General features: G+C 46.6%; 2 protein-coding genes across 6 annotated transcripts; one reads left to right on the forward strand and one right to left on the reverse strand.

The window, feature by feature from the left end:
• CDC26 (cell division cycle 26) lies at window positions 1–8,422 on the reverse strand. Of its 4 annotated transcripts, none has more exons than XM_075834808.1 (3): window positions 8,331–8,422; window positions 1,725–1,813; window positions 1–1,203 (listed from the first exon to the last, which is right to left on the reverse strand). In XM_075834808.1, the coding sequence occupies exons 2-3, from the start codon at window positions 1,803–1,805 to the stop codon at window positions 1,015–1,017; spliced, it is 270 nt and encodes an 89-aa protein (XP_075690923.1). In that variant the 5' UTR covers window positions 1,806–1,813; window positions 8,331–8,422; the 3' UTR covers window positions 1–1,014. The 4 variants fall into 4 exon arrangements, with proteins under 4 accessions (XP_075690923.1, XP_075690925.1, XP_075690924.1 ...); XM_075834810.1 differs by having other exon boundaries at window positions 8,326–8,347; XM_075834809.1 differs by lacking the exon at window positions 8,331–8,422 and adding an exon at window positions 8,253–8,316.
• On the forward strand, window positions 8,394–27,899 carry PRPF4 (pre-mRNA splicing tri-snRNP complex factor PRPF4). Of its 2 annotated transcripts, none has more exons than XM_075834807.1 (14): window positions 8,394–8,476; window positions 8,983–9,153; window positions 10,533–10,719; window positions 16,976–17,063; window positions 19,089–19,168; window positions 20,565–20,658; window positions 21,197–21,291; window positions 22,651–22,709; window positions 22,912–23,035; window positions 24,717–24,806; window positions 24,894–25,016; window positions 25,576–25,683; window positions 25,886–26,004; window positions 27,464–27,899. In XM_075834807.1, exons 2-14 carry the CDS (start codon window positions 8,991–8,993, stop codon window positions 27,655–27,657), a joined length of 1,524 nt encoding a protein of 507 aa, XP_075690922.1. In that variant the 5' UTR covers window positions 8,394–8,476; window positions 8,983–8,990; the 3' UTR covers window positions 27,658–27,899. The 2 variants fall into 2 exon arrangements, with proteins under 2 accessions (XP_075690922.1, XP_075690921.1); XM_075834806.1 differs by lacking the exon at window positions 8,394–8,476 and adding an exon at window positions 8,604–8,669.
• The last annotated feature ends 78 nt before the right edge of the window (window positions 27,900–27,977 follow it).

A 27,977-nucleotide genomic window follows, 5' to 3' on the forward strand; every position in this document is an offset into this window, starting at 1 on the left:
TAGAGGGATCGGTTCTCGTTTATGGATTAGAGCACCAGTCTGAACACTTGGGTTGTGATACAATATAAATATGATGTAGGAGGAGGTACAAGTCCAAGGACAACCCAAAGTTCTATATTGCAATATTATAGATACCAAAGAGAACAGACAGACGGACGGATTACCAGCCTGCTGAAAAAAGAAAAGGCCTGGGGAGTTATCCCAAAACATACACTACCACACCCATCATGTGATTCTACCCCTTCACGGCAATCTTGTTGGTCACTCATTTTCAGGTTAAGGCCTCATGCACACTACGGTGGTTTACACGGACCGTGCGGGGGCTGCAATTGTGCACCGCAAAAACTCAGGACAAGTCATTTTATGGTCCGCGATTGCGGTCCGGTCCCATTGAAATAAATGCACATCTTCTGTGTGCACGGTCCGTGATTACACTCCGGGGCCATCCGTGCCGTAATCGCGGACCGTGCACACTGCTATGGTTGTGTGCATGAGGCCTAACCCAGTAGGTTTACAGCGGAGGAAAAAAAACCACATCTCCCACAATGCAATGCAGCAGAGTAAAGTGCATTGTGGGATCTGAGGCGTATCTGCTAGGATAGTGCGGACAGAGAGAGAGGCAGCCAGCAGAATTCTGAATGCGTTTTTGTGCCGGTTTACACCGGGCCGACCCGATCCCTATGATGCGGTCAGTTTAGGTCACTAGCCCCGCTGTCAGGAATGCAGGTTGAATGTTCCTTTAAATGCCGTTACCCATCCCCCGACTTTGGGGTTCAGATTCTTAACCATTTTGGATCATGTAATGGTTAAAAAAAAACATTTAAATATCTGAGAGCAACTTGTCCGGAGCTGCAGTGAATAGATCCCAGGGTCAGGGGTCACATAAAAATGACCTTTAATGCGGAGTTAACCATACAGAAATGATGAGGGTTATCCTCTTTGGCTCACTGGTCCCTCCATCAATGGTTCAGAGAATTGAACCCCAAAGTCTTATGAATTAGAGACCCCCAGATGCTAAAATTCAAAGTTTCCAAACTGTGTGGTGTGACTGTTGGGCTTGGGCTGTGGCTTGTACCCGATCCTCTCATGTATGGTCTGTTCTGGGGTCTTAAAGTCGGAGTTGAGGGTGGTGGCGACAGCCGCGGCTGCGACGTCCGACTCGCTGGATGACAGGTCCACCTCTTCCCGCTGCTTCTTCCGACCCTGCAGAAAGAATAGGATGATGCTGGATAAGTACAAGCTGGGACTATAAAGTTACAGACACAATGCTAATCACAGCTGAGGGTTTGTTACAATTGTATCTGGTCTAGACAATCCACTGATACAGCACAAATCTCTTTCTCCTGTGCTGACGTTTGTTACTATGTGTCAGTATGTAGTTCAGTCTGTATAGCTGGATGCAATTGAAGCAAACCCTCCAGTGTCAGAGGTATTAGGTGTCAAGCGGTTTCAAACCTCTGGGATGGTTTCCATTCACTGACAGCAAACGAGAATTAAAAAAAATATGGATTTGAAACACAGCATATAAGCAAGCTGCAGAACTTCTCATTATTTAATGATTAAACTTTATTTACAGACTGGACAACACCTCGAATTCAGATTTTCTGTAACTAATCGCGGTGATTCCTGCTCAGTAGTCGCTGACACACAGGAACGCCTCAGCACCAGTATATTATACATCAGGGCGGAGGGGAGAGGACAGGGAGTAGTTTGTGTTTTCTCACCTCCAGGTCCTTCCGGATACTCTCAAACTCCTCAATGTCGTCCAGTTTCAGCTCTAGGCGGGTGGGCTTCCTGCGCAGCATCTTAAGAACTACAGAGAAAGAGCGGTTACTATAAAGCGGTGGTCCTGATACTACCACTCCCATCATGTCCGGATAGCCACAGGCAGCAGAGACCACACAGTTCATAGTAACATCGGGTGCACGAGGCATCGATACCGCGCACCCTCAAACTGTATTTAGATACTAAGCCGCGCGGCTACAGTACTGAAACACATCAATGTAGTCAGTAGGAAGATGGCAGCCCCGCTCTAACACCTCATCTCTGCCGCTATTCCACTGAAAGCAGCAATCAAAGCTGAACGCCACTGCAGCGTTCAAGGGATGAATGAGAAGGGGAATCCCTGTGACTCTCCATATATGGGCAGACAGCCCAGGGTCCATTGGAGGAGCCCCAGGACGGTCTGCCCATATTTCCTGTTAGGGCATACTTAGGTCTGTCCTAACAACTGCCCATGTACTATCAGTGTATACAGATATATGCCAGTACATTACAGTTTAAAAATTATATTAAAGAAAAAAACAAAACGACACACTTTTTTACAATAAACATTAAAAAAAATCTCAAAACTACTTTCTTTCACTTATTAATGTGAGGCACGAGGTGCGATGATGAATTTAACCTCCATGTGCCTCATATTAATAGTAATTAACCCCATCATGTACCTCACAAATTAACCCAATGTTGTCTATTATGACTGAGAAACATGATGGGGTTAGATACACAGCTCAGCAGACAATATCACATGATGGGATTAGATACACAGCTCAGCAGACAGTATCACATGATGGGATTAGATACACAGCTCAGCAGACAGTATCACACATGATGGGATTAGATGCTCAGCTCAGCAGACAGTATCACACATGATGGGTTTAGATACACAGCTCAGCAGAGAGTATCAAACATGATGAGGTTAGATACACATCCTAGCAGAGAGTATCACACATGATGGGGTTAGATACACAGCTCAGCAGAGATTATCACACATGATAGGATTAGATACACAGCTCAGAAGACAGTATCACACATGATGAGGTTAGATACACATCTCAGCAGACAGTATCACACATGATAGGATTAGATACACAGCTCAGCAGACAGTATCACACATGATAGGATTAGATACACAGCTCAGCAGACAGTATCACACATGATAGGATTAGATACACAGCTCAGCAGACAGTATCACACATGATAGGATTAGATACACAGCTCAGCAGACAGTATCACACATGATGGGATTAGGCTTCGTTCACATCTGCGTCACGGCTCCGGTCAGGGGTCCGTTCAGAGCTTTACATCAGGGGAACCCTGACTGACACCAACGGAAACCACAGGTTGATATCAATGGTGAGGGATCCGGTGTAAATCGTTTCCGTTTGTTTCTGTCGTTTTGAACAAATCAACACCGTAGTCGACTGCGCTATTCATTCCGTGGAAATGACGGAGACAAACGGAAACCATTTACACCGGATCCGTCACCATTGATATCAACCTGTGGTTTCCGTTGGTGTCAGTCAGGGTTCCGCTCATGGGTTCCCCTGATGTAAAGCTCTGAACGGACCCCCGACCGGAGCCGTGACGCAGATGTGAACGAAGCCTTAATTACTATTAATATGAGGCACATGGAGGTTTACGTTTCATCATCACACCTCGCGCCTCACATGAGAAAATGGATGAACTTTTGAGTCCAAATTCTGGTATCGGGACAATCCAAATGTAATGTCCGAGATATTTTATATATTTCCTGCTATGTATGAATCATAAATCCAATATTAACACTAGGAAATCATTTACAGGAAAAGTTTGCAGCTAACCAGGGTATCTAATCCTATCATGTGTGATACTGTCTGCTGAGCTGCTGTATCTAATCCTATCATGTGTGATACTGTCTGCTGAGCTGTGTATCTAATCCTATCATGTAGAAAGAAGTCAAAAAATGAGCAGCAACTCCAATGGTGAGGGTGAAAAAAGTGGGTACGTTTATTGCCCGTGCAACGTTTCAGCTCCGTTCACTGGAGCCTTTCTCAAGCAGCTGCTGAACTGTGTATCTAAAGCCATCATGTGTGATACTGTCTGCTGAGCCTAGTATCTAATCCTATCATGTGTGATACTGTCTGCTGAGCCTGGTATCTAATCCTATCATGTGTGATACTGTCTGCTGAGCTGTGTATCTAATCCTATCATGTGTGATACGGTCTGCTGAGCCCGGTATCTAAGTCTATCATGTGTGCCTTGATCAGTGGCGTAACTACCGCCGTAGCAGAAGTAGCGGCTGCTACGGGGCCTGCGGCATGAGGGGGCCCGTGTCGCCCGCCGGCACGGGCCCCCACCATGGCCGGAGGCTCCGCTAGCAGCCGCTATGGCTGCTACAGCGGGACGCCACTGAACACTACGGCAGAGCAGGGAGGTATCTCCCCGCTCTGCCATTAACTGGTTCCCGACCGCTGGCTGTATTTTTACGGCCAGCGGTCAGGGTCCTTAAAACCCGAGCCATAGACTTTCTACGGCTCGGGTTTTAACTTGCTGCCCGCGCGATCGGGCAGCTGAATGTCGGGTCTCCGGCTGTCAGTGACTGCCGGGGACCCTGAGGAGAGGATAGAAGCAGCTTTCGCTGCTTCTGTCTTCTCTGATGACTTGTACACAGCACTGAATGCACGCTGTGTACAGGAATAGAGACAGCAGCAGCGGCGCTGTCTCTATTCCTCCCGGTGATCATGTGACTGGTCACATGATCGCCGGGTGCCGTTAGTGGCAGTCTGCTGCTGGGTCTAACTAGACCCAGCACAGCCCTATTAGTGACAGTCGTCACTATGAGAGGGCTGATTTCCCTGCTGTGCAGCTCCAGTGCAAAAACATGTAAAAGAAAGAAAAAAAATATATAAAGTCCCCCAAAGGTCTTTTCTGACAGACCATAGTAATAAAAAAATAATAAAGTCAAGTGCAAAAAAAATTAAAATAATAAATACACATAAAATACCCACCCCAAAAAAAAACGTTCCCCCGCCAATCATTGTCGTAACGCTAGCGCTGACCCAATTACCCTAATATAGACATGTAATATATAAAAATTTACGGTAGACAATGACGATCACAAATAAAAGGTCTATTTTAGGGTAAAACTATGTTATTACCAAAAACAAAATAGCACAAACGTATAAAAGCTTATTTTTTTACTATTATTTTCAAACTTTATGAATAAAAATTCTAAAATAGCAAAAAAGGTGTGTATAAAAACTGAAACCTGCATTGTCTACGGAAAAAACGTCGCAAAAATCACGTCGTTAGCCCAACAAATAAAAAAGTTATAGCCATTTAACGAACACGAGCTAAAAATGTCCTGAAGGCGCAAAATAGAGCAAAATACATGTATCCCCCCCCTCTCCACAGGACACGTATCCCCCCTCCACAGGACACGTATCCCCCCTCCACAGGACACGTATCCCCCCTCCACAGGACACGTATCCCCCCTCCACAGGACACGTATCCCCCCTCCACAGGACACGTATACCCCCCTCCACAGGACACGTATCCCCCCTCCACAGGACACGTATCCCCCCTCCACAGGACACGTATCCCCCCTCCACAGGACACGTATCCCCCCTCCACAGGACACGTATCCCCTCTCCACAGGACACGTATCCCCCCTCCACAGGACACGTATCCCCCCTCCACAGGACACGTATCCCCCCTCCACAGGACACGTATCCCCCCTCCACAGGACACGTATCCCCCCTCCACAGGACACGTATCCCCCCTCCACAGGACACGTATCCCCCCTCCACAGGACACGTATCCCCCCTCCACAGGACACGTATCCCCTCTCCACAGGATCTCCACAGGACACGTATCCCCTCTCCACAGGACACGTATCCCCTCTCCACAGGACACGTATCCCCCCTCCACAGGACACGTATCCCCCCTCCACAGGACACGTATCCCCCCTCCACAGGACACGTATCCCCTCTCCTCTCCACAGGACACGTATCCCCTCTCCTCTCCACAGGACACGTATCCCCTCTCCACAGGACACGTATCCCCTCTCCACAGGACACGTATCCCCTCTCCACAGGACACGTATCCCCCTCTCCACAGGACACGTATCCCCCTCTCCACAGGACACGTATCCCCCTCTCCACAGGACACGTATCCCCCTCTCCACAGGACACGTATCCCCTCTCCACAGGACACGTATCCCCTCTCCACAGGACACGTATCCCCTCTCCACAGGACACGTATCCCCTCTCCACAGGACACGTATCCCCTCTCCACAGGACACGTATCCCCTCTCCACAGGACACGTATCCCCTCTCCACAGGACACGTATCCCCTCTCCACAGGACACGTATCCCCTCTCCACAGGACATGTATCCCCTCTCCACAGGATCTCTACAGGACATGTATCCCCTCTCCACAGGATCTCTACAGGACATGTATCCCCTCTCCACAGGATCTCTACAGGACATGTATCCCCTCCCCCTCTCCACAGGATCTCCACAGGACATGTATCCCCTCTCCACAGGACATGTATCCCCTCTCCACAGGACACGTATCCCCTCTCCACAGGACACGTATCCCCTCTCCACAGGACACGTATCCCCTCTCCACAGGACACGTATCCCCTCTCCACAGGACACGTATCCCCTCTCCACAGGACACGTATCCCCTCTCCACAGGACACGTATCCCCTCTCCACAGGACACGTATCCCCTCTCCACAGGACATGTATCCCCTCTCCACAGGATCTCCACAGGAGACGTATCCCCTCCCCCTCTCCACAGGATCTCCACAGGACATGTATCCCCTCTCCACAGGATCTCCACAGGACACGTATCCCCTCCCCCTCTCCACAGGATCTCCACAGGACACGTATCCCCCCTCCACAGGACACGTATCCCCTCTCCACAGGACACGTATCCCCTCTCCACAGGATCTCCACAGGACACGTATCCCTTCTCCACAGGACACGTATCCCTTCTCCACAGGACACGTATCCCTTCTCCACAGGACACGTATCCCTTCTCCACAGGACACGTATCCCCTCTCCACAGGACACGTATCCCCTCTCCACAGGACATGTATCCCCTCTCCACAAGACTAGTATCCCCCCCCTCTCCACAGGACACGTATCCCCTCTCCACAAGACTAGTATCCCCTCTCCACAGGACATGTATCCCCCTCTCCACAGGACATGTATCCCCCTCTCCACAGGACATGTATCCCCCTCTCCACAGGACATGTATCCCCCTCTCCACAGGACATGTATCCCCCTCTCCACAGGACATGTATCCCCCCCCTCTCCACAGGACATGTATCCCCCCCCTCTCCACAGGACATGTATCCCCCCCCTCTCCACAGGACACGTATCCCCTCTCCACAGGACACGTATCCCCTCTCCACAGGACATGTATCCCCTCTCCACAGGATCGGGGATACATGTGTGATCGCTGGCATTGATAGGGAGAACGGGGGACTGAAAGTCCCCTGAACTTCTCCATGACTAACCTCGGACTTCCGGGGTCTGTGTCGGCAGCTCCGTAGAAATGAATGGAGCGCCGGTCGTGCTTGTGCGTGACCAGCGCTCCTTTCATTGTTATTGAGCTGCGCAGACGCCGGAAGTCCGAGGTTAGTCATGGAGAAGTTCAGGGGACTTTCAGTCCCCCGTTCTCCCTATCAATGCCAGCGATCCCACATGTGTCCCCTGTCCTGTGGAGATCCTGTGGAGAGGGGATACATGTCCTGTGGAGATCCTGTGGAGAGGGGGAGGGGATACATGTCCTGTGGAGATCCTGTGGAGAGGGGATACATGTCCTGTGGAGAGGGGATACATGTATTTTGTAGGACACACTGTAGGTCGCATTTTTTTGGGAGGGGGGGGGGCTGTATGGCGTTCTCTACAGGGGGGGGGCTGTGTGGCGTTCTCTACAGGGGGGGGCTGTGTGGCGTTCTCTACAGGGGGGGGCTGTGTGGCGTTCTCTACAGGGGGGGGCTGTGTGGCGTTCTCTACAGGGGGGGCTGTATGGCGTTCTCTACAGGGGGGGCTGTATGGCGTTCTCTACAGGGGGGGCTGTATGCCGTTCTCTACAGGGGGGGGCTGTATGGCGTTCTCTACAGGGGGGGGCTGTATGGCGTTCTCTACAGGGGGGGCTGTATGGCGTTCTCTACAGGGGGGGCTGTATGGCGTTCTCTACAGGGGGGGGCTGTATGGCGTTCTCTACAGGGGGGGGCTGTATGGCGTTCTCTACAGGGGGGGGGGGCTGTATGCCGTTATCTACAGAGGGGGGGCTGTATGGCGTTATCTACAGGGGGGGGCTGTAAAAAAGGCACTATCTACAAGGGGGGGGGTTGTGTGACACCCGGGGGAGGGGGGGCCCCAGTCAAAAGTTTGCTATGGGGCCCAGTCTTTCCTAGCTACGCCCCTGGCCTTGATATTTGAGCGTTAGTTTCCCTCCTGTATTTAAAACTACTTATGACAGTCGGACCCCTCCAGAGATGCCCCGGGTACAGGGCCCTCCCGGTGAGGGATCAGCTCCGCTCTACATTACCCGGCTTCTACTCCTGGCACCTCCGCACTCTGCAGTCTCCGCTACTTCCGCCCTTTCCTCTCATTTCCGGGTGAAACGTCATTTCCGTTCACCTGACCCGGAAGCAGTCTCAGTAACGTGTCGCTGCCGCTGGATACATAGAGCAGGTAATGTGCGTTATTTCTCTGGTTATTCTTGATGTTTATCTCCTGCCTCTGACCCGCGCCCTCTTATATATATATATATATATATATATATATATATATATCCAGGGGGCGCTGCGGCCGGCGGAGAACTGAATCCCCCTTTATATACACACCAGTCCTGGCGTCGTGTTAAACATTTATTGCGTGGTCCCCGGTAATATCTGTTTCTAGGAAAACTGAGAAACCAACATGACCTCCATCACAGGCCCCACCTATCTTTCCCAGTCTCCTGACAGGCAGAGCTATCATGTCTGTATTACGAAGATTTGCCATTCAGGAGTATGAGAAAGTGCGGTGACCACAGGAGCTGTGATGGCGCCCACATCTACTTCCACCCAGCTTTTCCATAACCAGATATACAAAATATCCCGTAACCGGGCTGATCTGCCATTCAGGAGGTTGGGAAAGCTGGGTCTCCACCTCCTGTACGTTTATTAACCTAGTAATGTGTCATTCTTCACCCACAGACCCCAAGATGTCGGACGATGAGGGCGCCCCCCCGCTGGTGAAGAAGTCTCGGATCTTTTACGGCAGTTTGGCGGATAAAGAGAAGGAGCGGATCTCCCGGGGAGAATTTTCACTGGGAAGAGCTGCGGTCAAAGCCGGAATAGAGGCCGGAAATATCAATATTGGAGGAGGTCAGGAAGAATGTGTTCTTCGTACTTTTCCCGCTGCTCCCTGGCCTTCCTGACACCATTTCAATATCTCTGCTGGCTGCCAGTGAATGGAAACATTCAGAGTCTGAACACCCGTCTTGACCTCGTAGTTCTCACATCTGATGGGGTTGTTACAATTATAGCCAGCCTAGACAATCCTCTGCGTGCAAAACAGTCTGCACTCTGTTTTACCTGCACTGATACACTGTAACGAACTATCAGGACAGGAGAGAGATTTGCGTCGCTGGTGTATTTAGCTCACAGAAGATTGTTTATACTGGATACAGTTGTAGCAAACTCTCAGCTGTGAGAAGTGTTAGATCAGGATGGCTTTTTAGACTCGTTGACAGCAAACACAGATCTTGAAAATGGTGAGGAATTAAAGCACAAGGTATTTTAGAAAGTTGCGAAACACTTTTTTTGGGCGTTCCTGGGGGATCAAAAATTGCATTGCAACAATATATTTATGTGAAACTAAGTAACTAAGGCTCTGTTCACATGTGCGTTGGGGTCCCGTTCTGATGTTCTGTTGGAGGTTTCCGTCAGAACGGGACCCCGAGCAGACATAATCTGACAGCGACGTAAACCAGAGGGTTCCGTCTCCATCACCGTCGTTTTGCCGGAAGCAATAGCGTAGTCGACTACGCTATTGCTTCCGGAAAAATGATTGATCCGGTGCACAAAAGAGACAAACGGAAACCACGGGTACCGGCTCCGTCACCATTGAAATCAATGGTGAAGGAGACGGAACCCTCTGGTTTCCGTCGGGGTCCCGTACTGACCGAAACCTTCCGACGGAACGGGACCCCTAACTTTAGTTTGAGATTTCAGAATAATCTGTTATACACCGTACACAGAGAAAAGAGGATTCTACTCCCCTATCTCTCTCGCACATAGAGAAGCAGCATTGAGCACATTATACAGCAGTAATGAGCAGTGTAGCTGAGAATCCAGCACTGCGGTGAGATATAACACTTACTAGAAGCTGTAGCAGAAATGAGCAGTGTAGCTGAGAATCCAGCACTGCGATGAGATAACACTTACTAGAAGCAGCAGCATGTAGGAGATTATACAGCAGTAATGAGCAGTGTAGCTCGGAATCCAGCACTGGGGTGAGATATAACACTTACCAGAAGCTGCAGCAGCGTTTCAGTGTGTCTCTGCAGTTCCCTCCATTCTTCATGGACTTCTATGGGCAGCAGCTGTAACTTGATCGTGCAGTGAGGCTGATAATCCATCTTCATCCCTGTCTTACTAAAAGCAGCTAACAGTTAGGAGAAGAGGGGCCTTCTCGTACTATTGATTTATGGGGAAAAAATATGAACGACGCTTCCACTTTAAATGTCCCGCTCCCTCCTCAGGAGAGTCGTTTGACCTTGAAGAACACATCAGTGAGCGGCAGGCGGAGGTCCTTGCTGACTTTGAGCGCAGGAAGCGAGCACGGCAGATCAATGTGTCCACTGATGACTCGGAGGTGAAGGCCTGTCTGAGGGCCCTGGGGGAGCCGATCACTCTGTTTGGAGAGGGGCCGGCGGAGCGGAGAGAGAGGTGAGAGCTGGTGTGCAGCATAAAGGAGTACTCCCATCAAACATTTATACAAAATCCACAGGGGGCCCCCGTTCTGGAGATGGGACCTGCACCTATCAGACATTTATGGCACATCCCGTTGTTATAGTTGTCTATGATGGGAATACCCCTTTAATGACATTAAAGGGGAACTCCAACTTTTCAACTTGGGCTACTCAGTGCCACATGGTCGAGGTCTTCATGTGGCTACAACTACTCATCCTCTGTTTCTCTATGTGAAAAAAGTCGCGGGTGAACCTGAAACTTTTGCTAAATATCCGATGGGTGTTGGAGTTTTTGGATTGGTTGCATGAGTACATGCCAAAGACCCTCTTCTTAAAGGGTCCATGCACTTTTACACCGCTTCTGGCTTGTCAGTGAGAAAGGAGAAGTCATAGTGGGAGATCTCTAGTATAAAGGGGGGCTCTGTAGGTCCCGCGATTTTGATGGAGGTAAAAGTACGTGGGCCCTTTAACCCCTTCCCTCTTTAGCCACTTTTGACCTTCCTGACAGAGCCTCATTTTTCAAATCTGACATGTGTCACTTTATGTGGTAATAACTCCGGAATGCTTTCACCTATCCAAGCGATTCTGAGATTGTTTTCTCGTGACACATTGGACTTTATGTTACTGGCAAAATTTGCTCGATATGTTCAGTATTTAATTGTGAAAAACACCAAAATTTAGCGAAAAATTGCAAAAATTAGCATTTTTCTCAATTTAAATGTATCTGCTTGTAAGACAGGCAGTTATACCACACAAAATGGTTGCTAACTAACATCCCCCATATGTCTACTTTAGATTGGCATCGTTTTTTGAACATCCTTTTATTTTTCTATGACCTCACAAGGCTTAGAACTTTAGCAGCAATTTCTCACATTTTCAAGAAAATTTCAAAAGGCTATTTTTACAGGGGCCAGTTCAGTTGTGAAGTGGTTTTGAGGGCCTTATATATTAGAAACCCCAAAAAAGTCACCCCATTTTAAAAACTTCACCCCTCAAAGTATTCAAAACAGCATTTAGAAAATGTCTTAACCCTTTAAACATTTCACAGGAATTAAAGCAAAGTAGAGGTGAAATTTACAAATTTCATATTTTTCTGCAGAAATACATTTTTAATACAATTTTTTTTATAACACAGAAGGTTTTACCAGAGAAATGCAACTCAATATTTGTTGCCCAGTTTCTGCAGTTTTAGGAAATATCCCACATGTGGCCGTAGCGTGCTACTGGACTGAAGCACCGGCCTCAGAAGCAAAGGAGCACCTGGTGGATTTTGGGGCCTTATTTTTGTTAGAATATATTTTAGGCACCATGTCAGGTTTGAAGGGCTCTTGCGGTGCCAAAACAGTCAAAATCCCCCAAAAGTGACCCCATCTGGGAAACTAGACACCTCAAGGAAATTATCTAGGGGTGTAGTGAGCATTTTCACCGCACAGGTTTTTTACAGAAATTATTGGAAGTAGGCCGTGAAAATTAAAATCAACATTTCTTCAAAGAAAATGTAGGTTTAGCGATTTTTTTTCTCATTTCCACAAGGACTAAAGGAGAAAAAGCACCGCAAAATTTGTAAAGCAATTTCTCCCGAGTAAAACACTACCCCACATGTGGTAATAAATGGATATTTGGAGACACGGCGTGGCTGAGAAGGGAAAGAGCGCCATTTGGCTTTTGGAGCTCACATTTAGCAGGAATGGTTTGCGGAGGCCATGTCACATTTACAAAGCCCCTGAGGGGACAAAACAGTGAAAACCCCAAACAAGTGACCCCATTTTGGAAACTATACCCCTTGAGGAAATTATCTAGGGGTATAGTGAGCATTTTGACCCCACAGGTTTTTTGCAGAAATTTTTGCAAGTAGGCTGTGAAAATGAAAATCTACATTTTTTTCAAATAAAATGTAGGTTTAGCTAATTTTTTTTCATTTCCACAAGGACTAAAGGAGAAAAATCACCATAAAATTTGTAAAGAAATTTCTCCCGAGTAAAACAGTACCCCACATGTGGTAATAAACGGCTGTTTGGACACACGGCGAGGCTGAGAAGGGAAAGAGCGCCATTTGGCTTTTGGAACTCAAATTTAGCAGGAATGGTTTGCGGAGGCCATGTTACATTTACAAAGCCCCTGAGGGGACAAAACAGTGGAAACCCCCCACAAGTGACCCCATTTTGGAAACAACACCCATTGAGGAAATTATCTAGGGGTATAGTGAGCGATTTGACACCACAGTTTTTTTGCAGAAATTATTGGAAGTAGGCCCTGAAAATAATAATCTACATTTTTTCAAAGAAAATGTAGGTTTAGCTAATTTTTTCTCATTTCCAGAAGGACTAAAGGAGAAAAAGCACCACAAAATTTGTAAAGCAATTTCTCCCGAGTAAAACAATACCCCACATGTGGTAATAAACGGCTGTTTGGACACACGGCAGGGCTTAGAAGGGAAAGAGCACTATTTGACTTTTTGAGATCACATTTAGCAGGAATGATTTGCGGCGGCCAGGTCACATTTGCAAAGCCCCTGAGGGGACAAAACAATGAAAACGCCCAAAAAGGGACTCCATTTAGGAAACTACACCTCTTGAAGAATGCATCTAGGGGTGTAGTGAGCATTTTGACCCCACAGATGTTTCATAGAATTTATTAGAATTAGGCAGTGAAAATAAAAACAGTCCTTTTTCTTCAATAAGACGTAGCTTTAGCGCAAATTTTTTCATTTTCTCAACAAATAAAGGAAAAAAAGAACCCAACATTTGTAAAGCTATTTCTCCCGAGTACGGCAATACCCCATATGTGGTCATAAACTGCTGTTTGGGCAAACGGCAGGGCTCAGAAGGGAAGGACCGCCATTTGGAGTGCAGATGTTGCTGGATTGGTTTCTGGGCACCTGTGGGCCCAAAACAGTGGAAACCCCCCAGAAGTGACCCCATTTTGTAAACTACACCCCTCAATGCATTTACCAAGGGGTGTAGTAAGCATTTTAACCCTGCAGGTGTTTTGTAGAAATTAGTGTGCGCTCAATGTTGCAGAGTGAAAATGGGATTTTTTTCCATAGATATGCCAATATGTGGTGCCCGGCTTGTGCCACCATAACAAGACAGCTCTCTAATTATTATGCGGTGTTTCCCGGTTTTAGAAACACCCTACATGTGGCCCTAATCTTTTGTCTGGACATATGACAGGGCTCAGAAGTGAAGAGTACCATGCGGAGTGGAGGCCTAATTTGGCGATTTACAAAGTATTGGTTCACAACTGCAGAGGCTCAGATGTGAAATAATAAAAAGAAACCCCTGATAAGTGACCCCATTATGGAACTGCACCCCTCAAGGCATTTATTAAGGGGTGTAGTGAGCATTTTCACCCCACAGGTCTTTTCCATAAATGAATGCGCTGCGGATGGTGCAAATTAAAAATTTATATTTTTCCCTAGATATGCCATTCAGTGGCAAATATGTCATGCCCAGCTTATGACGCTGGAGACACACACCCCAAAAATTGTTAAAAGGGTTCTCACGGGTATGACGGTGCCATATATGTTGAAGGAAACTGCTGTTTGGGCACGCTGTAGGGTTCAGGGCCGAGGGAGCACCATTTGGCTTTTGGAGAGCGGATTTTGCTTGGTACTATATTTGTTTGAGTATTGCTGGTGTTTTATAATGTGGGGGTACATGTAAGCGGGGCGGAGTATATAAGGGGCATAGTCAGGTGGTATAAAAAAATAAAAATAATCCATAGATGTGTGTTACGCTGTGAAGCAATCCTTTCTGCACAGGCCGGTGTCGCACTGATAAATGGTGTCATTTCTTATCCCCCTTTTGGTCCACACTCCGCACCTTTGTAGTTTGGGGAATTTTGCTGGGAAGTGTTGCCCTGGTATAATACGGGCGCGCTCGCTTCCAGCGGATATGTTTGGGCCCTCCCTTCCTGGTTCCCTAATTTTAGGTCCTTGATAAATCGCCTCTTGAAACAGAAGAAATGTTCCCCTCGGGCACAACTGCATATTTTTTTATTTCCTGACTTATTGGAGCCATAACTAATTTTATTTTTCATAGACGTAGCGGTATGAGGGCTGGTTTGTTGCGGGACGAGCTGTAGTTATTATTGGTACCATTTTGGGGTACATGTGACTTTTTGATCACCTTTTATCCTATTTTTTGGGATGCCAGGTAAACCAAAAAACGCAATTCTGGCACAGCTTTTTTTGGTTTTTTTTTATACAGAGTTCACCACGCATTATAAACTACATGTTACCTTTATTCTGCGGGTCAGTACGATTCCGGCGATACCTCATTTATAGAACTTTTTTATGTTTTACAACTTTTTGCACAATAAAATTACTTTTGTAAAAAGAATGTATTTTTTCTGTCGCCAAGTTGTGAGAACCATAACGTTTTAATTTTTTTGTCGACGGAGTTGTATGAGGGCTTGTTTTTTGCGGGACGAGCTATAGTTTTTATAGGTACCATTTTTGGATACGTGCGACTTTTTGATCACTTTTTATTGTAATATTTGTAGGGCAAAGTGACCAAAAAACAGAAACTCTGGTAACGTTTTTTACGGGTTTTTTTTACGCTGTTCACCGCGTGCAATAAATAATATAATATTTTGATACCTCCGGTCGTTACGGTCGTGGCGATACCAAATACATATGGTTTATTATTATTTTTCAATAATAAAGGACTTGATAAGAGTAAAAGGGGGATTGTGTGTTATTTGATTACTTGAAACTTTTATTGTTTTCAAACTTTTATTTTTTGCACTTTTTTTTACACTTTTTTATACTTTTTTTACACTTTTTCTCAAGTCCCACTAGGGGACTTGAAGGTCCAACGGTCAGATTTTTTTTTTTCTAATACATTGCACTACCTATGTAGTGCAATGTATTAGATCTGTCAGTCATTCACTGACAGCAAGCCGTTTAGGCTTCGCCTCCCGGCGGGGCCTAAATCGGCTTCCGTAATGGCAGAGCAGGAGACCATTGTGTCTCCTGTTGCCATAACAGCAGTCGCCAGTCCCGATTGCCTGTCAGGGCTGGCGATCTGCTTGTAACCGCTACGATGCAGCAATCGCTTTCGATTGCTGCATCGAAGGGGTTAATGGCAGGGATCGGAGCTAGCTCCGGTTCCTGCCGTTACAGGTGGATGTCAGCTGTACAGTACAGCTGACTTCCACCGCTGATGACGCCGGATCAGCTCCTGACCCGGCGCCATCTTGCCGGCAGCTACGGAAGCCGATCAGGCTCCGCCGCCGGGCGGATCTTGACCGGCTTCGGTGCTAGGCAGACCGGGAGGCCAGTATTAGGCCTCCGGTTGCCATTGCAGCCACCGGAACCCCGGCAATTTCATTACTGGGGTTCCGATGAGCTGCAAACACCTTAAGTGCAGCGATCGCGTTTGAGCGCTGCACTTAAGGGGTTAATGGCGGGGATCGAAGCTAATTTCGGTCCCCGCCGTTACAGTCGGATGTCAGCTGTAAGATACAGCTGAGATCAGGTGATGATGGGACCAGCTCAGCTTCTGAGCCGGTGCCAAACGTTTGACGTACATGTACGGCAAGATGCGGGAAGTCAGTACTTTCCATGACGTACATGTACGTCAAATGTCGGGAAGGGGTTAAAAGTTTTTTTTAGTTTTACGTAAGTAATGCTGATTTATTGTATAATGAAAAGGTCAGTAAGTGTCTAATATACTTTGTTTCAATTCCTTACCATTTTCAACAACTCCGCTTGCTGTCACTGACCACCCATTTGTATAATGTCCTACTCACACAGGTTTATGGCTTGTCACAGTGTATCACAGCTCTCTCTTGTAACAAGCACTGCTCCTGTGTCATTTGGACATGAATCGGGACAGGTTTTTGGTCTTGGGATGTAAACAGGTGTTTTTCATGATTCACTGACAACAAGCAGAGATCTTAAAAATGGTGAGGAATTGAAGCAAAAAGTGTATTGGAAAGATGCAGAAGTTCTCATAGTACAATAATTATAGTGGTTGTCCGGGATTATAAAAAAGGTTCTGCTTTTTTTTTATCCTGAAACTGCGCCACTCTTGTCTGTAGGATGCATTTGGTATTGCAGCTCATCTGCATTCAAGTCAAGTGAGCGGAGACCACACTGGGGGCTCGGTGCTGGAGCAGTTTTGTAACTATTCTAAAATCCCGACAACATCATGTCTCAAAGAGCCAGAAAGACTCCTCACCATCTGGAATTTTCCTTTTATCAATCAAATCATTTTACTTTGCAGGTTGCGAAATGTTCTCTCAGTGGTTGGCACAGACGCCCTGAAGAAGACCAAGAAGGATGATGAGAAGTCCAAGACGTCAAGTGAGGAGGTACGCTACTTACAAAGGGCATTATACAGACTTTTTTTCAATATATTCCAGAGCTGCATTTACAGTTCTGCTGGCTTCAGAGCTGAAATCTCCCAGTATTCTGTGCTTGTTTGACTGCACAGAGCTTGTTCTGGTGATTTACATTCTAAGTGTTGTCTTTGCAACAGGTGCTGTACAGTCATATAATGCAGGAAAAACTAACTGCCCCCCCTACATTATAGGAGCTTAGGCTTACTAATAAGGGGCTTGTTGACTTTTCTAGTAGCAACCAGCAGTATTGTGAATGCAGCTCTGCAGTATAATACAGGATATAACTCCAGGATCAGTACAGGATAAGTAATGTAATGTATGTACACAGTGACTCCACCAGCAGAATAGTGAGCGCAGCTCTGGAGTATAATACAGGGTGTAACTCAGGATCAGTACAGGATAAGTAATGTAATGTATGTACACAGTGACTCCACCAGCAGAATAGTGAGTACAGCTCTGGAGTATAATACAGGATGTAACTCAGGATCGGTACAGGATAAGTAATGTAATGTAGGTACACAGTGACTCCACCAGCAGAATAGTGAGCGCAGCTCTGGAGTATAATACAGGGTGTAACTCAGGATCAGTACAGGATAAGTAATGTAATGTATCTACACAGTGACTCCACCAGCAGAATAGTGAGTGCAGCTCTGGAGTATAATACAAGATATAACAGGATCAGTACAGGATAAGTAATGTAATGTAGGTACACAGTGACTCCACCAGCAGAATATTGAGTGCAGCTCTGGAGTATAATACAGGATGTAACTCCGGATCAGTACAGGATAAGTAATGTAATGTATGTACACAGTGACTCCACCAGCAGAATAGTGAGTGCAGCTCTGGAGTATAATACAGGATGTAACTCAGGATCAGTACAGGATAAGTAATGTAATATATGTACACAGTGACTCCACCAGCAGAATAGTGAGTGCAGCTCTGGAGTATAATACAGGATGTAACTCCGGATCAGTACAGGATAAGTAATGTAATGTATGTACACAGTGACTCCACCAGCAGAATAGTGAGTACAGCTCTGGAGTATAATACAGGATGTAACTCAGGATCAGTACAGGATAAGTAATGTAATGTATGTACACAGTGACTCCACCAGCAGAATAGTGAGTGCAGCTCTGGAGTGTAATACAGGATGTAACTCAGGATCAGTACAGGATAAGTAATGTAATGTATGTACACAGTGACTCCACCAGCAGAATAGTGAGTGCAGCTCTGGAGTATAATACAGGATATAACTCAGGATCAGTACAGGATAAGTAATGTAATGTATGTACACAGTGACTCCACCAGCAGAATAGTGAGTACAGCTCTGGAGTATAATACAGGATAAGTAATGTCTTATATGATTCAAGATTTTAGTTAACCTATGCGCTGACAATTGAAGCAAAAAATAATATTTGTCAGCCACGCCATTATTGCCAGGACCGCCCATGGGTGAACCATCCGTCACTGTCTGTATAGGAGTCATCCATAATTTGTAAAATCAGAAATGTGTAGGAGTGTAATGAAAGTCCTGCAAATTTCTAATGCACTTTGAAGTCTAATTCCTAACCATTTTAAGATCTCTGTTGCTGTCAGTGAACAGGAGCATTCCTATTTACATCCAGGGGTTTAAAGTCCTTGTCACACAGCTGGTGGGTTTCCTATAATATATAAGTCTAGATAATTCTCTGTGAAACTGAACACATCCGCAGCAAAAACTTTGTTCCTCTTCTTATAGTTTGTTACAATGTATCAGAGTTGGTCAAATGTTTCAGCCTGGAGTGAAGGCTCACAGAGGGTTGGGTCAGGAGGATGTAAACCAGAACGTTTCCATTCACTGACAGCCAGTAGAGATCTTGGAAACCGTGTCCAATTAAAACAAAAATCTATTAGAAAGTTGCAGAACTTTTAATTATTATGTCTGGACAAGCAGAATATGAAGCGTCTAGGCAGTACTGCATTGTGGGTAATGGTAGATGTTTTTTATTTCCCTAGTACCAACACACCTGGTATCATGAGGGGCCCAACACGCTGAAAGCCGCACGACTATGGGTTGCGCGATATTCATTGCCTCGGTATGTATCATAATTTAGTATTTGTCGTCCTTAAAGGAACACTCCAGGCAAATCTAATAGTGTTGTGCCTAGAGCAGGGGCGGAGCATGACACAGATATATTTTCTTTGGTGTTCTTTGAATCTTTGTCATACTCCGCCCCCTCAGGCCCCCCACTATGCTTAACAATGTGTATCAGATTTTGTTCCTTTTAAATCGTGTTCAACCAATCAGATTAATGTTTGGATAATTAAAGGGAGGTTTTCAAGTGCGTCGGTGCCCACAACGGAGACCGCAAATTTCCCCCGATTTATACGAACTTTGTCAACTTAATTCATTAATGACATCATACACCTTTACTGCTAAACCACCAATCACTAAGTATACCTCTGGTGGTCTGAGGTGAAGAAGGGATTTGACATACATCATACATGGTGGTTATGGGTTAATATCTAAAATCCATCAAGATCTGCAGTGCTCTAGGGGTTGTGACAACCATTTATTATAATCATATGGTGTAGTTTGGTGCCCGGGTAGTCTCGGGCAGCTCCAAATCCCCTTGTACTCTTCAGACATCCATAGTGTAAAATAAAATGTTGTCTTCTTACAGCTACCACTAGGGGGAGCTCACTGCACAGAGGTTGTTACAGCTGTCATTGAACTTAAAGGGGTTGGTGTCTACCAGACATACTAATGACCTATCCAGCGCAAAGGTCATTAGTATATCATCGGTGCCTGTCCGACTTCCAGACCCTGCACCGATCAGCTGCTCCGGCTACCTGCGGGCACCGGATGTAATGGCACGGAGCCGGAAGTAGTTGGTTCCATACTTCATAGCAGCCGCTTCTGTACACTGCAGCTCGGCCGCTATTCCGTGACCGGAGCCAACTGCTTCCGGCATGTACGTCCGGTGCACGGAGGCAGCTGGAGCGGCTTAACATGCCCCTACATGTCCGATTGTGGACAACCCCTTTAAAGAGTAACTAAACGTTCAACAAACTTCTGACATGTCAGAAGTTTGGATTGGTGGGATCCTCACCAATCGCTAAAACGAAGCAGCTGAAGTTCTCGTGTGAGCGCTCAGCCGCTTAGTTTCTGTCCGGCTTTTTCCGGAAATCAATGCAGCGGAGTACGGACTCAATAGAAAGTCTATGAGCCTGTACTCCGATACATCGGCTTTCCAGAAAAAGCCGAACTGACACGAAGCGGCTGAATGTCACACCAATGAAAACTTCTGACGTGCAGAAACTAATGTGCAATGAGCTCCCCCTGGTGGTTTCAGAAAGAATTTCAGCTTTTAACTGGATTTTTCCTTCTGGTCGGCTCAAAGGAGGGCACGAAGAAACCTCCTTAAGTGCACCCCTGCTTTATTTATTGCCTCCTCTATGACTGTTTCCTCACGTACCCGTCTTCCGCAGGGCAGTACAGCGGTTGGAAAATGCCAGGGAATACAGGAGCATCCCGGCATCTATCAGAACATCCCAGAAACAAGAGCTGCACAAGTCTCTGCGGGTAAGTAGAACGGAGGGAGGACACTAAACCTAGAGATACCATGGCAGCCACTGAGTCCCGAGTCACCGGGATATCACCAATGAGCTTTCTGTGAGTGAAAACACTTTTGTTTTTCATTCAGATGCTGATAACCCTTGGTGAGAGTTTGTTACAGTGTATCAGTGTGGACAGATATCCGTCTGGAGTCCCGACAGGAAACACGTGTGCTGCTGAGTTTAGTATTCCCTGCAGTGACTATTTGTAACAAACCCTCAGCTCAAAGTCAGGTTGGGGTTTCAGCCTCTGAATGAAGGAGACAGTTTCCTTTCACTGACAGCAAGCATATATTTAAAAAATGGTGAAGAATTGAAATAAAGTCTATTAGGGAGTTGCAGAACTTTTCGTTATTTAATGGTTAGGCTTTATTTACTGCCTTTGAATTAACTATTTCTGGGAGACTGGATAGGGTTTGATGGTTTGTTCTGGTCCGGAGAGAGGGGGAGGGGCAGCGCTGCTAGAGCAGCTTCCAACATAATCCTGTTCTTTCCTTGCTCCGCAGTCCTTGAACAATTTCTGCAGTCAGATCGGAGATGATCGTCCGCTGTCCTTCTGTCATTTCAGTCCTAACTCCAAACTTCTGGCTACAGCGTGCTGGTGAGTGGGACTGTTCCTTTAAAGGGGTTTTCCCATCAGGGACGTTGATGACATTCACAGGATATGTAATAAATGTCAGATAGATCTGGGACCCGCACCTATCTCTAGACCGGGGCCCCCTAAAGCCTATACGACCTCTCTGTGTTGCTGCCGACGCGTTTGATTCCCGACCATGAATTACAGAAACAGCGGAGCTGCGCTGTTTCCGTAAGTCCCATAGAACCGAATGGTGGTTACAGAAACAGCCTAGCTCACATGCTACGCTGTTTCTGTAACTGCCATTCACTACTATGGGGGTTACTCAGTTTCCGTAATTCATAGTCTGGAATCGCACACTTCAGCAACACAGAACGGTAGTACGGGGTTTAGGGGGCCCCGGTCTAGAGGTGGGACCCAGATCTATCTGACATTTATTACATATCCTGTGTATAGGTTATAAATGTCTCTGATGGGAAAACCCCTTTTAAGTCTAAACTATTCCTTATTTATTACGTTCTGTCAGGAGCAGCGTCTGTATGACGGGTCCGGCTGCAACAAGGTCTAACCCTACTGCAGCTAGTTTCCCAAAGACGTCTCTGGGAACTCAAGCGTGCAGTCCTTGATAACATGGTCAGCAGTGAACGCTTACAATTTTTTTTTAATTGGCCTCATTTATCAAAACTGGCTTTGTCTCAGCAGCCAATCAGAGAGCAGCTTTCATTTCTTAAACTTCTCAGAAAAAAAAAAAGCTGCGCTGTAATTGGTTGCTATGGGTAACACAGCCTTATTTCTGTATTTGACTGTTTTGATAAACGAGTCCCAGCGTTTGTGTAAGATGGGAATACCTCCTTTTAAAAAAAAAAAAAAAAAAAAAAACTTTTGCAAATAGTCAATATAAAATATCCTACATTTGCGTCTACAGCTCCTATGTGTCTCTATGGTAACAGACTACAAACATACACTGTGTAGTCTGATCCTGCAGTCCTCCTCCCTTTCATCTAGCCCTTACTATTTGGTAACATTCATTTTAATACGGTCGGTCAGCCAGAAGTAGAAGACAGATCGAAGGGTTAGGGTGATTGCAGGATTACACAGGGTTTGTTTGTAACCATGGCGATACATAGGTCTTCATAGGAGTTGTGGAAACCAAACGAAAGGCGTTTTTAAATCAAGACTATTGGCTAATACTTTATGGTCTTGCAGATAAATGTTCGGTACCTTACACAGTGCAGTCGGCTTATTCCGGTGAATTCCTTCAGTCCGGGATCCATTTGATAACCGAAATCCCACTGATTCTGTATGAAGGGAATTTTGCCGTGTGATCCGCTCCCGGTCCGGGTGTTTACGATCAGATTGATGATCCGTGATTTTTCTTCCCAGGAGTGGACTCTGCAAGCTGTGGACTATTCCAGACTGTCAACCTATACGGACCCTAAGAGGTAACTGGGACCCAGAGGAGACTTAGGGGGTCCAGAAGTGAATGAAATAACAGGATGTGTGGGATTAACAGTTTATTACACTACAACCCCCAACCATGTGGCTGTCAGGGCATACTGGGAGTTGTAGTTTCACTGTGAGGATTTCTAGGAGACCTTTTGAATAGGTGACTTATTTTTAGTTTGTTTTTTTTTGTCTTCACAGGACACAACACCAATGTAGGAGCCATAGTCTTTCACCCCAAATCCACGCTATCGCTGGACGAGAAGGATGTAAATCTGGCGTCCTGTGCTGCAGATGGGTCTGTCAAACTGTGGAACCTGGAGAGGTGAGAGAACTTCTTCTATGATCTCTCCTGCGCAGCGTGCGTTATGGGAAAACGACAAAATTACCGGAGGTCATAGGGTTAGAATGCGTGGCACTTGTGCTACTGAACCCCAAAGAGACAATCCCCGTGTTCTGCATGAGGCATAACCGCGTATTCATTTAGCCAGGAATGTCCCTTTAAGGCCCCGCTCGTAATCACGGTCTGTGATTACGGGCACGGCCGACCACGGACAGTCATCTGGATGTGCGGCCCGTGCTCCCATTATAAAGTCTGGGAGCACAGTCCGCAAAATAAAAAAAATAGGACATGTCCTATTTTTTTAGGGAAGGTTTCTGCGGCCCGGACACCTTCCCGTCAATATATAGAAATGAATGGGTCTGTAATTACGGATGAAATCTATGGTCCCGTGCATGGCCGAAGGGAGTGTCCTGGTTTTCTGTGAAAAGATTATTCATCGTATAGCGAAGAGTTCTGCAACTTGCTAAAAGGACTTTGCGTTTCGATTACTCAGAATTTCCAAGATCTCTGCTTGCTGGCAGGAAGAGGAAACATTCAGACGGAGGGCTCATTACAAGAGAGAGCTGTGATTACACCATCAGGACAGGTTTTCAACCTCTGGGTGTAATCAATTCACTAACAGCAAGCAGAGATGAAATAATTAAAGGGGTTTTTAACGTAATTAAAATGTATTACCGATCCTCAGGATAAGTGATCGCTGGGGGCCCCACTAATCTATAGTACGGGTGTCCTGGCCCCATCTTCCCCAGTAAGGAGGATTTTGAATGGAGCTGCTCCACTCAATGTCTATGGGGCCAACGGAAACAGCTGAGGCCATAAAGATCACATTTATGTGGTTACTATTATCCAGGACCATGTGACTGCAGGAGCCAATCGCTGGCACTGTGTTGAGGTTTTAGGGCACATTTAGGGCCTTGGAGCCGCAGCCGTGTGAACCGGAGAATCTCCCGTAATTCACGTCCTGTCTAATATGGATGACAACCCCCACTCTCATTACCTGCATGATGAGTATTTTTCTATCTTCTCCTCCTCGTTAAGTAGTAAAACCCTCAGTCTCCGAAGGAGTAATTAGAGCCACCGCTGGGGACGGGAACCGTTGTCCTGGCGAATGATCCCTGCAGGGAATAGATGATATCACACTCTACCTGCGGACCCTAAGTAAACAGAGGAGTCTATACCCGGCTGTTCACATGAGTCAGATCAGAAGAGACTTCCCCAACCATCAGGTTCTTTACAGAGCTGCTGTTATTTTAGAAATGTGGGGTCAGACAAATGATAATTTTGCTACCTGCAGCCACCACTAGGGGGAGTTCAGGAGCATGCTGCACACATTAAACTCCATAATAACAAAACAATATGCAGTGAGCTCCCCCTAGTGGTGGCTGCAGGCAGTCAGAATGTTATCATTTGTCTCTGTCTATGCAGAGGGTTTGGAGCTGTGTGACAGAAAAATGGACCTCCAACTACTATAGAAATATATTATTAAGAGATTAATCTGCACAGAATGCCTGACCCCAAAAAAACATGGCGTTAAACGGTGGAGATTCCCCTAAACTAAGGGTGACTATCAGACGTGTATAGAACGCTCAGCTCTCCTCTGATTGGTGGATACAGTGATCGCAGTTTGACCTAATGCTTATGTCGCTTTGTTTTTTTTCTACAGTGATGAACCAGTTGCTGATATTGAAGGTCACACCGTGAGGGTGGCGAGAGTGACGTGGCATCCGTCTGGCCGTTTTCTGGGCACCACATGGTGTGTGATATACGTTGGTTATAGAGTATATAATGATCACACAGCTAAGGGGCCAATTCTTTATATGTGTCCTTGATCTCTCTCCAGCTACGACAAGTCCTGGCGCCTGTGGGATCTGGAGGCGCAGGAGGAAATTCTGCACCAGGAGGGTCACAGTAAAGGGGTGTATGACCTCTCCTTCCACCTCGACGGCTCCCTGGCCGCTACTGGGTAAGAAGTGGGATAATTATCGCTGTTGGACTGGGTCAGCTGGGATACAAAGAGCGGATGGTGGAACCTTTCCCGGTTTGTTAAAGGGGGGGGGGGGTTGACGCTTCAGCTATAATATTTCCAAATGAGTCAAACATTAAAATATGCAACTTCCTAATAGCTTCATTTTAGCAGTTCTCCCGCGGTTTTGATGTGTGAAGCCACGCCCCCGGTTATCATATCCTTCTCCAGCGATCCGCTCCGTCCATGATATGGCCGTCGATGGAGCGGCACGTGACGAGACGTCAGTCTGCAATCTCCGATAAAACCCATTGCTCGTGCGCGAGTTTCCTGACTGTCCAGGACCCGCGCGGAGGGTTTCCATCAGAGATTGCAGACGGACGTCTCTGGTCACGGGCCTCTCCAGCGGCGGCCATATTATGGACGGAGCGGATCGCTGTCGCGGGAGGATATGCGAAACAGGGCGAGGCTTTATCCATTGCGAAAATATGGCAGAACTGCTAAAAAGAATGGGATATATATATTTCCAGCCTGAATGATTCCCTCTCTCCCTATACAGAGGTCTGGATGCCTTCGGGCGAGTGTGGGATCTGCGGACCGGTCGCTGCATTATGTTCCTGGAAGGTCATCTCAAGGAAATCTACAGCATCAGCTTCTCTCCTAATGGGTATGACGAGGAGGATCATGTATAGAAGATGGGTGTAGTAGTGGGACAAATGATCAGAAGCCGACAGCCCGGCATAAAACACGCAAACTACTGCGCTCAGCGGACTCTAGGCTGGCCGTTCTGTGCTGGACTGTCGGATACCGGATTAGAGGAAGTTACTGACGGCAGCCGCTGCACTTCACACTTTGCTTTCTGATTCCAGATTCCACATGGCTACCGGCAGTGGGGACAACACATGTAAAGTGTGGGACCTCCGGCAGAGACGCTGCGTCTACACCATCCCTGCTCACCAGAGCCTGATCAGCGCAGTGCGCTTCCAGCGTAAGTGGATCTTTTTGGATTTTCAATACTGAATGTGATATGGCTCTGCAAAACTACAACTCCCATCATGCTCTGAAAGCCACAGGTTGGAGACCACAGTTCTAGGGAGCTGGTGATGTTTCAGTTTGTTTTTTATTTCCACGTGTTTCTCTTTTAAAGGATTTCTACCAAATGCTGTGAACGCTGTTTTTTCCGTTTTCTAGGCTGAGAGATGAGCATTAAACGTTGCAGGTCCAAACCGGAGGCTGCACTACTGAGAGATCCTGATGACATGTCCTCTTCTGATTGGTCGGGTGCAGGGTCGTCAGATCTGGTGTGGTTCTAAATCACTATCTACATCAATGTTTCCACGTATCTCTCCCTAACCTAGGGGAGATGTAGATATGGACGTATTTAGTGATTTGGATCACTGCGCCTGACGTAACGCAAGGAAAACGGTCATCGGAATCTCTCAGTAGTGCAGCCTCCAACTTTGAGCCTATAACGTAAAGTCAGATCTCAGCCTCAGGACCGTAATTACGGATGAAAGCGCGGACCAAACTTTTTTTTTTGGCCACAGACACCTTTCCGTATACTTAATGGTATAGCTCATAGACGGGTCCTGTTCTGCAACATCTACGAGCCGCCCGTGGCACAGGGTCATGTGACCCGGCACATCCTCTTTCAACCCTCTCTATTCTATAGACTGCGAGGTCACATGACACCCGGGCTTTGATCCTGTGCCACGTTTTGCCCATACACGTCGCAGAACAGAAACCATCTAGGAGCTATACCATTATGCAGAGATGGGGGGAGGCTGCCCACATAAAAGCAGTTAGGCGGGCAATCTGTTTCTGATCTTTTATATAATTTTTGTCTAAAATAGGTTAAATTCTGTGCAGATTTTCTTAATATATTTTGCTAGTGGTCTGTGCAGCATTTTCTGTGAGGGAGCCTGTACACATAGCCGTGCTTTGCCATGCCAAATACCACACCAAAACATGCGCAGTTCCTTGGCACGGTACAGCTACATGTATCGGGCAACGGTACAGAACTTCAGACCCACTGCATAGCCAGTGTTAAACAATTCAATTCTGGCTACCTGAAGCTACCACTAGGGGAGCTCTTTGTGAGCTGGATAATTGTGTGCACAAGCTCCCTCTACTGGTGGCTTCAAATCGCCAGATTTTTATCATTTAAAGGGGTTGTCCAGAATCCTAAAAACATGGCTGCCTTCTTCCAGAAACAGCTCGCCACCTGTCCATGGTTTGTCTGCTATTGCAATGAATAAGGCTGATCATCAGTACCACTCGTGTGGCCATGATTTTTAACCCTGGACCACCCCTTTAAGAGATACCAATACCTTGGGAACTCACTAGTCCTAAACATCCCGGATTTAACAATACGTAGAAATGTGGGTGTAGAAATATTGTGTTGCCCTTCTGTCAATGACCACCGCCTCTGACCTGTTTCTCTGCAGCAACAAATGGACAATACCTGCTGACCGGAGCATACGATAACACGGCCAAAGTATGGACGCACCCGCAGTGGTCTCCGCTGAAGACGCTCGCCGGTCACGAGGGGAAAGTGATGGGACTGGACATATCCCCAGATGGGGAACTCATCGCCACCTGCTCCTACGACAGAACTTTTAAGCTTTGGACGGTGGAATAAAATGAGGTTTAAACCAATGGACATTGATCAGAAAAGTCACGTGATCTGGTGCGTTTGTCTCTGGTCTCTCCAGCTGTTATGGAACTATAACTCCCAGCGTGCCCGGAGTAATTTGGCTATTGTAGTTGCACGACAGGTGGGAGACCACTGGGGTCTTGGATATGAGAGCGTAACAGAGAAAGTAACTACTTTTATACTTGTTTTTCATTTTACCTTTAAAATAAATTCTTATTTCCTAGTGAGAGGCCGGATCTGTCATGTCCTGGCAGCGCTGAATGTCCAGCCTGTCAATAATTACCACTCTTGGCCTATTGGATGGG

Source organism: Rhinoderma darwinii, chromosome 8 (genome assembly GCF_050947455.1).
Source record: "Rhinoderma darwinii isolate aRhiDar2 chromosome 8, aRhiDar2.hap1, whole genome shotgun sequence".
Classification (NCBI taxonomy): domain Eukaryota; kingdom Metazoa; phylum Chordata; class Amphibia; order Anura; family Rhinodermatidae; genus Rhinoderma; species Rhinoderma darwinii.

Coding starts and splice junctions, on each gene's coding strand:
- CDC26 (XM_075834808.1), bottom strand. CDS start 1,805: ATGCTGCGCAGGAAGCCCACCCGCCTAGAGCTGAAACTGGACGACATT. Junction 1,204..1,724: donor GTATCCGGAAGGACCTGGAG/GTGAGAAAACAC, acceptor TTCTTTCTGCAG/GGTCGGAAGAAGCAGCGGGA.
- PRPF4 (XM_075834807.1), top strand. CDS start 8,991: ATGTCGGACGATGAGGGCGCCCCCCCGCTGGTGAAGAAGTCTCGGATC. Junction 10,720..16,975: donor CCGGCGGAGCGGAGAGAGAG/GTGAGAGCTGGT, acceptor TTTACTTTGCAG/GTTGCGAAATGTTCTCTCAG. Junction 26,005..27,463: donor CAGCGCAGTGCGCTTCCAGC/GTAAGTGGATCT, acceptor GTTTCTCTGCAG/CAACAAATGGACAATACCTG.